At 45.7% G+C, this 12,295-nt stretch overlaps 1 protein-coding gene across 3 annotated transcripts in view; it reads left to right on the forward strand.

The window, feature by feature from the left end:
- Positions 1-454: 454 nt before the first annotated feature.
- Positions 455-12,295, forward strand: part of LOC147747719 (coagulation factor XIII B chain-like) — a 1,426,313-nt gene continuing 1,414,472 nt past the window's right edge. For 2 of the 3 annotated variants that reach the window (XM_086955242.1, XM_086955259.1), the window contains exon 1: positions 455-656. In XM_086955242.1, coding sequence (XP_086811368.1) covers positions 599-656 — 58 coding nt within the window. In that variant the 5' untranslated portion in view covers positions 455-598. The remainder of the gene's footprint in view (positions 657-12,295) is intronic. The other variant, XM_086955250.1, reaches the window with a different exon arrangement.

Here is a 12,295-nt window from a genome sequence, read left to right on the forward strand (position 1 = left end):
AATAGTCTAAATAAAGCACAACAACTGCAGCTGCACAAAAAACACTTTGCACTAATGCAGCACAAGAACACAGCAACACAAAAAATTATGCGTCACTGCCACAACGAAATACCACAGGGCAAATATGCAGAATTGTTTGTCATGCATTAGCATCTCCAGAATACTGTTTTAATACTACAGTGTTAAAGGGTGTTTGGAGCAAGTGCTGCTTTAAAAATACCACAAATACCACAAAGGACATAAAATGGCGGCAGGCAGAAATGTTTTGTGCTCCAGCTCACAGTATTTGTTTAATCCTTCAAGCACAGACGGCTGACTAGATTCGGTGGAGCAGGCATCTTTAATGATTGAATAATCAAGTGGCCTTGAATAGGCCGAGGGGCGGCACATAGCGGGTATGCGAGGTCCAACTGCTCTGGCCGCCTACTCAGTAAAGTTTGCATAACCTCTGCCCGCGGATGTTGCAATTGAGTTCCCCTGAACTGCAGCACCTTGGCTTGCACCGCGGATTAAAACCAATGCCAGGCGGTATTTAAAACCACTTTCGTCAAAGCACCGAGGAAGCTGGAGGGACCGGGCGAGTCTGATCGGCTGCAGCATGAAGACGCTGGGGTGCTCCGTCCTGCTGGTACTGTGGGCCTGCTGCGGGGCTCAAGGTAAGATTCTGCCGCACTGGGCAGAGTATGGGCGGGAGTGCTGCACACAGGGCCGGGCATCTTCGAACATAAGCCGAGGCACATCTGTAAAACAGAATGTAAAGACAGAGCTGGGGATTGGGCAGATACTGTAGAATGCAGGGAGACGGGAGAAGATGAACCTGCGGTTCTCGTTTCTCGTGGTCTTCGTTCTTTAGCTAAAAAAAAGCTTACTTCACCCTGTCAAAACAGAGAGGCGCCCTCTGAACCTCGCCAGCGCTGTCGGAATGCCGTCCAAGGATCCAGGGTCTAAAGTATGAAGCAGATTTTTCATCGGTGAACACATATAATCATGTACAAGAAATGTTGGCTGAGAATTAAGCTTCAAATAAAAGAAGTTATTTTGCTATGGGTGCCAAATAAGCAGGGCTTAAGTCCTAAACAAGCATTTACAATGCAATAGGTCTCGCATTAGGAAAGTTTGAGCTATTTGTATTGTAAATGACATTTTTTTAATTTATGTGTTGGTTTTGAAAATAGCGAAATTAATAGCTTTGTCATTTACAATGCCAATAGTTTTAACTTTCTCAAATTTGACACCTATAGCATTTGTAATGCAATATGTGTTGTATTTACGTGATATAGATGTATTGATATTACAATTAACAATGACTTTACAATTTTTAAATAATTAATATTTAAATAGAAGTTATTGTAATTTATAATGGCAATAGCTTAAACTTTTGTAAATAACTTTTGTGAAGATTATGTTCAGTGTATTTTATTGTGACAAAAATCCAAGAACAGAAGTGAAATATTAACTTATTTTTGTGACATTTGTGATGAAGCTTGAAACAATTAGAGCACATATTTGAACCAGTTGTTGTTGAATGGTTGCACAGATTGATGCTGTGGTGGTGCTGAGTGATGTTGTGGTGGCGCTGAGTGATGTTGTGGTGGCGACGAGTGATGCTGTGGTAGCACATAGTGTGTTGTGGTGCCCCTGAGTGATGCTGTGGTGGTGCGGAGTGATGCTGTGGTGATGTGATAGAGTGAGTGCGATAGATGGATAGAGGGAGGGTGATAGATGTAGATAGAGGGAGGGCGATAGATAGATAGAGGGAGGGCGATAGATAGATAGAGGGAGGGAGATAGATAGAGGGAGGGTGATAGATAGATAGAGGGAGGGTGATAGACAGATAGATAGAGTGAGGGCGATAGACAGAGTGAGTGCAATAGATAGACAGATAGAGTGAGGGCGATAGATAGATAGAGTGAGGGCGATAGATAGATAGATAGATAGATAGATAGATAGATAGATAGATAGATAGATAGATAGATAGATAGATAGATAGATAGATAGATAGATAGATAGATAGATAGATAGATAGAGTGAGGGCGATAGATAGAGTAAGGGAGATAGATAGAGTGAGGGTGACAGATAGATAGAGTGAGCGCGATAGATAGATAGAGTGAGGGCGATAGATAGATAGAGTGAGGGCGATAGATAGATAGAGTGAGGGCGATAGATAGATAGAGTGAGGAGAGATCAGATAGTAAAAAAGCAAGACTTCTGGTGACCAAACAGGAGCTTGAATGTCATATTTCTGGTTGTAGCACTTACATTAAAATGCAGTTAATTCAACTAAGATTACCCCTTACTAGAAGGTTAGTGCCCTACTGTGTCGTTTTACTGGGTTCCAAATATAATGTTAGCATGTAAAAACATTGAAGAGGCCTTCAGTGTGGCAAATACTAATTGCAAAGCATGTGGTACTCCTTCAAAAACCATATGATTAATGTGGTTTTAGGTGGCCAAACTTCATCTTGTAAATTACTCTATATTTTAGAATAGAGCAGTCTATTTGGCACCAGAAGCCTTGCAGACACCCCTTTAGGGAACTGAACTATAATGTAAGAGAAACTTAAACTATTTCATGCATCACTCAGTGCGATCTCCTGTGTCCCTTCCACAACGTCTTGGGGTGTGCTGGAAGCGAACTCTGTGAATCCAACATGACAATCAACGGCCGTAATGGCTTTACAATAACCACTCACTGTGACTTACGCTGTGGTTACTAAAGAGGTTTGGTAACTCTCTGCACCCGTGTGTGTCCACCTCATAAAACAAGCAGTGGAAAACTATGAAAAACACATGAAAGCTTACGGCTGAGAGGAAGTGACAGACCCAAAGCCTCCACTTGCATGTGTGAGCAGCTTTCTCAGGTGCAGCTTTAAATCACAGCTGGGTGGAACAGCCTTGCACCTTTTCAAGATTATCATTACCGTTCTGGGCTTCATCAGAATGTCCCGGTTAGCAATCCCGTGAACGGTGCCACAAAAAGTTAACAATATCAGTGGTACTAGTAACTGTGGTAGTAGTGTAGTAACTGGTAGATTACAAGTGGGTCCCTGAGTGTCTCCCTAGAACTGAGGAGTTGTGCATCTGTAATTGCATTCCAGATTTGTTCCCTCGTTATAGATTATTCCCTTATCAGCACATGATATTATGTTATGCAACACTGCAGCAGAAGTCTCGGGTTAAAAGTTAGCGGGTATGCATATTTATAGAAAGTTTTGCAGTTCTGATGGAGCAGATCACATATATTTCCTACACCACTAAGCAACCAGAAGCAGATGGTAGATAAAAGTCAATGTTTGTCGGATGGGTCTACTTAGCTGTAATCGCCTCTGTTACTTCATAGCTAACACATCAGTGCATTGTAAGATATGCGCTTATAAGGGCGGGGCACCCACGCCATCGGAAGTCTTGCAATGTGTTGAACTCTAACATGTAGGAGAGGGAAAGCAATAAGGGTTGACCGTGGAGCACAGCAATGAATTAATTATATGGCGTGAACTGCAGTTGTGAGCACTGGTTTGAAGTGGGAGGGGGGAGGTTAGTGTGTGTGTTATTGGAAGGTGTAGTGATTGGTCCCGGGACTCCTGTGTAGCTCTGAGACATATGGGTCTGTGGTCTGGTTTCTCGAATCCGCGCATGCTAGTGGTACACATTGTTGTCATTTGAGTTGTGCACCATGTGCGTGCTTCGTGGCGTTAACGCCGTCTATGAGGCTCTTGACAGTGTTATTCAGTAGCAGGGGAGGCTCGTAGGTAGTGGACGCCAAGCTGCACCCCACCTCTTCATTATAGAAGGGAGGGCACACCAGTTTGCCCCCAGTTGAGGAAGTGACACATAACATACGGGCAGCCAGAACTGAGATTATTTCTCCGGCACGCACAGTCCCGCGTAGTTTAACAGCGCATGTTTAAAAGTCTATTTAAAAACCCTTTCACTCGGAGATCTTGTTTGTGAAAATGATCCCCTGCCTGCAAGTGAAACCGTGCGTGCCATGCTGCATGCCTGGGGCTTTATTTCCAGATACATCTGAGCTCCTGTGTGCACAACATTTCGCGTCATGAGGGCCGACGATTATGTTGTGGATATACGTGTTCTTCATGTTGCCTCAAGCGATGTGATGCTAACGTGTTTTTAACAAGGGACTTTCCATCAATAGACGTCATGACTCTTTCGACCAAACGTCGCTAAGACCCCAGCAGAACTGTGACAGGTCGGATTGGGTTCGAAAACGAGGTTTGAACCGTAAGCGTCCTTTCATTGGCTCACAGAAAATGTGACGTTCAGTCTGGGGAGAGAAACGGAGGGGGCTCGAGGCACATTTCCGGTGCCTGCCCCCGCCGCCTACCAAGCCTGTGCAGCCGCCACCACCACAGGACGAGAGGAACCCGAGAGACCCGGTGAGTGAGATGGGGGGGTGTAGGTGCGTGTGTGCGCGCGCGCGTGTGTGTGTGTGTGCACGCGAGTGCGTGTGAGCGCGTGAGTGGTGTGGGGTGGTGGGTGCGTGCGTGTGTGTGTCTGTGCGTGTGCGTGTGTGACCCGGTGAGTGGGGTGGGGGGACTGTGTGTGTGTGCGTGTGAGCCCGTGAGTGGGGTGGGGGATGCATGCACGTGTGTGTGTGTTATCTGCTTCCTGGCAATGTGGGACAGGAGACGTGCGCGCTCACATGGGTGAATCTCCTGCGCGTGCACATCCCCTGTCTCAGATTTCCAGGAAGTGGCCGACAATAGATACTTCGCTGGACGCAAAGCTTCGCATTGCTACACCAGCTCAACTTAAAAAAGAAGTGGGGGGACTCTCCAATTTAGGTGGTGTCACAGGAAGGGACATCACGGCAGGAAGTGACATCACAACAGGAAGTGACATCACAGCAGGAAGTGACATCACAGCAGGAAGTAACATCACAACAGGAAGTGATATCACTGCAAGAAGTGACATCACGGCAGGAAGTGACATTACATGTGAGGCAGATCTATCATTTGCACATATTGCAAGATTTAACAATTGAAGCTGCTCAGTACTTAAGCCTGTGACTTAAGGTCCCTGTGTGAGGGAATTAAACAGCCCAAATATGGATGAAGTTTGGCATACAACTACATTAGTCAAGCCATTAAGTGCTGTAAGTGAGGCATACTAAAACATGGCACCATGTACAAAAGCAGAGTTTGTGCGTTGAAAATAACCCAAATAAAACCACATGCTAGAAACCACAATAGTGATTATCAAAACTATAAAATGTATTACGCTACCTAGAACACCACATTTAAAAAGGCTTCTGACACAACTCCAGCAATGCGCCACTTTTTGCACTGACAGATACGTCAGTTATACTGACGTATCTGTCCTTCCTTGCAACATGATGCGTCATATTGTAAATATGACGCATCATTGGTGTCGCAAGGAGGGTGCACTGAAAAGTGGTGCATCGCTGCTTTCACGCAGCGATGCACCACTTCTCGTAAAGGAGGCCCAAAGTGATTTGCCCAGAATCACAGGATGTTGAACTAATGCCGGGACTCCAACATGGTTTCCGAGTTCCAAAGTTGGAATCTCTGGTCAAGGTAGCCTCACAGCCAGGCCTGTGCAAACACACCAGTGCCCCCCCTCCTCCCACACACCTTACAGAAAGACACAGCCTAAGATGACAACACCTGACCCCTAGCAAAGCCCTTGAATACTCTCTCCCTCCCTGCCCACCAACGCCTGAGTATGATGTGATGGCCTAGTTGGTGAGAGGCCAGGGGAAAGACAGTGCTTTTGGGCTGGATCGAACTCAAGGTGGTGATGTGAAAATGACCCTACAGCCAGAGCAGCAACTGGCCCCCAGGCAGGCCGCTTCCCACTCACCCCCTCCCCAGCCCACTATAGCCTCAGGGATATGGCCTGGCAGAAGTGGAAGGAAGCAAAGAACAAAGCTTCTGGGCCGGCCTCTGAGGTGGGGGGTGGAGGGGGCAATGGCGGCTGAGGTGAAGATGGGCCATCGGCCATTATCACCTGACACTGAACCCCCCAGTGAGGCTGCTTTATTCTTCAAGTCCCGTCTCTGTTTGACAGCCCAGCAGTGGAGAAGGAACACTACTTTGTCTGTGCAGCCCCCCCCCCGAAGTGCTAAGCTGAGGTTGCTACGGCAAGCCTTGTGACACAAGTCCCTGCCCTGACAGTTAGCCTGTCTTACAATTCCGCAGCCTGGCTGGGGCGCTGCCGAAGATAGCAAGGTTCTGTGAGCCAGGTGACACAGGGCTTAAAAAATGGTCCACGGGTGTGGAGCCGCGTGTAAAGTGAACGCGGGATCGCCAACGCAGCTGCGGCGAGTGGTCTCATAGCTCCTGGAGGAACTCGGACCCCGGGAGCTATTCTCATACTCCAGATGACATTGGTCTTGTGTGGCCCATGCATCAGACTGGGAGCATGGTGGGGGGGTCAAACCTGGGGAATCCTTGTTGCCGGTAATCCCCCCTGCAGCTCGCATTACGAGGTGATTATATGCCCTTTGACATTGAACCAGATCACTGTTTTTCCCTCACGTTTGTTCAGCTGCAGAATGCTTGTTCACTGAGCGTGAGATCAATCCCCTTAAGCTGAAAGCGGCGCGACCTCTGTGCTTTCTGCTTCAGCAATCTGGAGTGGAGGCTCAAGCGCCGCGGACTCTCGAGCAGATCATTGTCTCTGCCCGTCAGGGGCATGGTGATCAGCAAGCAATACGAGGCTGGTTTGGTCGGTGTGCGCTGTGCTCTCTTTATCGCATTTTGAAGGACCAAATCCAGCGGAGGGTGGACGGCGTTTTGAAAAGTAGGGGGGACTGCGTCCCCCCTGAAAAATAAGTCAGGGGACGCCGTCCACCCACGTTGTACCCCGACTCGAGCCCTGCAAATAAGTAATTCGTTTGCTACCTGCGAAAGTAGCGTTGGCCTGAATGTTGTGAATGCCATCAAATGTTACGTTTTCAACAAGTAACTGGCACACAGGAATCAGACTCGCCTCGTGACAGTCTGGCTTAAATGTCTCTGGCTGCGGTGAACTGAGGGAACTCGGTGCCTGGTCTCACCCGCGCTGAGCTTGCAATAAAGAAATAAATATTAAGGCTGAGGCCCTCAAAAATTTCTGAGGAGCTCGCCAATCGCCACAAGACCTGCCGAGTACCAAGACTGCATAGTTTTGACTCCACCTCATGGGTCTGACTCCCTATAATCAGGGCACAAGTCCTAAAAAAAGAACTAGGGGGACTGACTGACCTAGTTTGACAGTATGCAAGTGACATCAGGGCGCACAACATCACAGCGCACAACATCACGGCACACAACATCACGGCACACAACATCGCACATGGCATCACAGGAATTGACATCATAGAAAGTGGCATCACAAGCCACAACTTTACAGGAAGTGGCATCACAAGAAGTGACATCAGATCTAAAGCCCTCACATATATTTTTAACAGGTCTATCATGTGTACGTGTGAGCGCATTGTGAGGATAATAGCACAGAGAGGTATGGAAGATGATATGTGACTTCTACACCTTGCAATCCCCCAGTTTTATGTAACACATCCTTTACATTAATTATGAAACGTATATAATGTATTGTATATGTGATATCCATGTGTTGATGTAAAGCGCTCTGACACCCTGTATTGGTATGAGTAGGGTGTAATGTTGGCGGTACGGCCTACCTCGTGTGCTTAAATTATCACACAGAGTCGTTATTGAAGTGGTTGTCAGCCAACTGAGACCATGGCTGGAGCCCCGGGCTCTTATTATCCCTTGCGCATTCTTCTGGCGTATGCCTGTCCATACCACTTGCACTACGCCCATGGGGGTCCCGGCTGCTTCCCCCAATGCAATAAGAGGTGGTGGTCTCACCCAAAGCTTTGGCAATACTATATAGAACTATACAAGAAAAAATAGTGGCACTTAAATTATTTCAACGCCTCCTCAGGCGTAGTAAGCTCTATATAAATGCAATTTGCTGTGTCTAAATACTGAGAAAGACCAACACAACAGGCTTACAGTGCATGCATATCCCCTAAACAGGGACTGGATAAAGTCAAAACAAAGTGGAAAGCTGCCTCTCTTTTTTTTTTTAAATCTTTTTATTTTCAAAAAAGAAAGGAAGAACAGTAAGTGCGGTCACACACAAGACTTATCATTGTTGCACTTTGTATACATAAGGAATACACAGGAATCAAAAAGCTGGCGAACCACTGTAAATCATGGACCTAAGTCCATTTCCCATTTTACCAAAATCATCAATCAATTAGTTCGTCAACAGGGGGGATCATGGGGGGCTCGCATATGTTTCCCCTGTATTCATTCCATTTGGACCACACCGCCACCCACTTCCTCGGACAGCCCCTGGCCACATACACCGTCTTTTCCTGAACCATGCTCCAATCCATGTCTTTCTGCCATGTGTTGAGTGTTGGTGGTGTGGCAGCCCCCCACATCCTTGCTATGTTCCTCTTTGCTATCGCTAGGCCCAATGTTGCCCATAGTTTGCCTTTAAGCTGCCTCTCTTAAGTAGGTGTGGAGTGCTAACCTTTGTTTCCCCTCCGCTTCATTTGCATCAGGTTTGAGGCTCCTGACTGCTCCCAGCCAAGAGACTCATTAAAGGAGGCCTGGTGACCCCTCAGATCCAGCCTTTGTTATGGGCTCACCAGGAGTCTAAAATAAGAAAGCCCTGTTCCAGCCTGCACGTTGTTGCTTATTGCAGATAGAAAGCAGACGTGCAGGCGCTGCTAAAAGTGTCCAGGTGTTTGGAAATTACACCAGGACGAATTCAGCACATTATTCAGAGGGGCACAACTTCTTGGCAGGGTGGACGGCGTTCACTCTGTGAAAATAGTGGGTGGACGTCGTCCACCCACGTGTATCCCCGACTCGTGGCCTGCCTATAATGTATCTTTGTCCCTGCTTTTCAGGTTCTTTTTCTCAGCCAAGTTTTTCCGAATGTTACTGTTTTCTTATCTTATTCTTCCTCAGTTTCTCTCTATTCTGCCTTTCTCTCTTTGCAGCTTTGGATCAAAGTCTGATGTTAAAAAAAAACTGGCTCTCAAAATAAGTGATGGTGCCCACGCCTGTAACCACCAGTATAAATTATGGACCAGTTATAATGAAATGCAGAATGTCTTTCCAATACATCTCCACTGTGGCGGATCACCATTGTTTTTAGGTCGAGCCTATAGAGGCAGCGCGCATGCTCTGCTAGCTTTGCGAGGCATGCAGTATTCAGTATGAAGTGGAAGCTCCGGCCACTCTCCCATCTTTTTCATTGGCTTGTGCCTTTGTCCTTCCTAAATTCTGTCTTTTGATACATTATGAGGCTTGTTAGTCCCTCCTTAGTACGGCCATGTCGTCATTCAATTCTTCCCATGGCTTCTGGCCCCTTTATTTGGTTGTTACACCTGACCTGTTCTATGTTATTTATTAAGTTTCTTCTATCTCAAGCACAATGACGTGCTTTGTTTACATTGAGCGGCCATTCCCGCTTTGACTTTCGAGGCAGCAGGGACAATGGTGGCCGCTCGTTTGCAATGCCTATAGCATTGCAAATATTTTTGTCTGTGTTTTCTTTTTCCGCTAATGAAAGCTGAGAAGTGTGGTCAGATACAGCGGCCAGATACAGTGGAGTGAGCGAGGGGGGGGGGGCTTGCCCTGGGGCGTGTGGCAAAACATGGATCCCCAATAAATGCAGGCTGCAGCAGCAGGCTCTGATGGTAACACTGCCAGGTTGAGAAGCTTTGTGAGGCTCAGGCCTTTGATTGGTGCAAGGGCTGATCGCACCGGTTGTGCTGCAGAGGTACGTGCTTTCACCGGGTTTCCTGCCTATACCCAAACACCTAGACACGCATGGCTACAGGGCACAGCAGGGAATCCTCACATGAAAGATAATTTCTTTTTTTTTCTACTGCCGAATTAGCACGTAGGTTTAGCAATCCCGCGTGCTAATATCAGGCAGAAAATCACAACATTGCGAAGAGCTAGAGGGTGTGTGCTCTGTCACTACACTCATTAAAGTGAAGGAGTTAGGTCCTTAGGGTGTGGGGATGGCTGGACCTTATTATGTACTTATAGACAAGAAGAAATGCCAACCCACTTTCTTTAGTTTGCTCTGAATTATAAGCAACTGATCAATATTATTTTTGATGTGTTAGGTATATTTATTTTTACCTTTTTTTTAAATTTCGTTTTTTGAAAAAATCATTAGTTTATGTCAGAAAAACAACACAACACATATATCACATATATAAATCAACTTATACAAAACATTTACCAAAACACATTGTTACATACATATGCACTTATACATTCACTGTACACAGCATGGCTTACGCATTTCTTTTTTTGACTGTTCCAAGAGCAAATATCAACTGTTCGCCTTATTAACCATCAGTGATTAAAATGAAAAGAACAGTGGTGAACAAAGTCACTATTAACCAGAGATATTAAACAATAGTTCTATGAATCAACAATTATAAGTAGTTCTAGTTTTTATCTCCGTTCTGCCGACGCGTTTCGAACACCATACAACAGTTATGGGTTCTCCTCAGGGCCTTGTCACTTCTATCTGCATGTGTGTAGAGAAGACAAAAAAAGACACCAAAATTGTTTTAGTGTCATTTCTCATAGCCTCCTGTTTTTACTATACTTCCGTTATACTGTGTGCAAAATCCATGTTACCTTTCCTGTAGCCGTTGTTCTCCTATGTCTGAATCTGGGTCTTTGAGCTGCAATCTACAGGATATCAATGAATCCTGTTAGAGCCACACTCGGTTTTCGCATTGCGGTTACTTCACAAAAACACTGCACAACATACCTTTTTTTTATCTGTATCTGGGCGTCCCCCTGTGGCTCAGAGTCACTTGTGACCTACGGGTAATATAAGGCTGGTTTACTATTTGTGGGCTTATATGGCAATTCAGATGTATTAAACAGTTCTTAAGTGTCTTCATACCTTTCTGGGTCCCCCGATAGCTTAGGGGCATCTCACTTCATATTCATGATGTTTTTTACATGCGGGCAATCTGTCAAAATATAACGTTATACTGATTCTTACTTTAAATGTTTGGCTCAAGGCGGCTGTATAAGGTTCACAGCACGTCCGTACTGACCTTGTTTAAGTCGGTCTGCCGAACTCCCGCTATGCAAACCACGTTGTTCCCCTCGGGTTGCGCTCGTGTTCATGCACTGTTAAGATTAAAACACGGTGCATGGTTTTAGTTCCCAATTAGTTTCTCAACTCCCGTCGGAGCAATACAGGGACAAATTTGTGGAATCATACAAACTGGATTAGATGATGGGTTTGTGGGCCACAAAGAAAGTGAATTCTTGATAAAGAAATTTCCTAGAACGCCCATCTTATATTTCTTACCCAAGATTCACAAGAACCCCGAGGAACCCCCAGGACGACCAATCGTGTCAGGGTGTGAGTCTTGTCTAGAGTCACTCTCGAAGTACATAGACTTTTTTCTTAAACCGTTTGTTGGCACTGTAAAATAATACTTGAAGGATACAACCGATTTCTTGTTGAAAATTGAAGGAATGGAATTTGACCCGTCCACAGAACTGATGGTGACAATGGACGTAACGTCCTTGTACACCCAAATCCCCCAGGATGAGGCGTTAGAGGTATTAGAACTATACCTCGGAAGTAGGGAAAGACCACACCGAGTCCCAACCTTGTTCATTCTGCAACTAGCAGAAGTAACATTAAAGAAAAACTATTTCAGGTTTAATGACCGATTTTACATGCAGATCAAGGGTACGGCCATGGGCTGTCCCTGTGCGCCAGAAATGGCCATATTGTATATGGCTGAGTATGAAAACAGATTCGTTTATACTAACAACCCTTTCAGTAAACACATCAAACAATGGTTGAGGTACATCGACGACGTGTGGCTCCTGTGGCAGGGGAGCCTCGCAGAGTTGATGGACTTTCACCTGTGGATCAATAGAAGGCACCAGGACATTACATTTTCTATGGAGTCCAGTAATGAAAAAATGACATTTCTTGATATTGAAATAACTTGCACAGATGGATATTTGAAGTCATCTCTTTTTAAAAAGAAGACGGACAAGAATACGATCCTTCACCATCAAAGTGCACATCCCAGAAGTTTAAAAGACAATTTGCCGTATGGGCAGCTACTTCGGATCCGAAGGAACTGCTCTGAGGTGACAGAGTACGAAAAACATGCAATAAGGTTTTGTGAGGAGATGAAGAATCGAGGGTACCCAAAAAAACTGTTAAGTCATTCAAGAAAAAGGGCACATTACACCCCACGGGAGTGCCTACTTGAACAAAA

The sequence above is a fragment of the Lissotriton vulgaris genome, chromosome 1_1, assembly GCF_964263255.1.
Source record: "Lissotriton vulgaris chromosome 1_1, aLisVul1.2, whole genome shotgun sequence".
NCBI classification, from domain to species: domain Eukaryota; kingdom Metazoa; phylum Chordata; class Amphibia; order Caudata; family Salamandridae; genus Lissotriton; species Lissotriton vulgaris.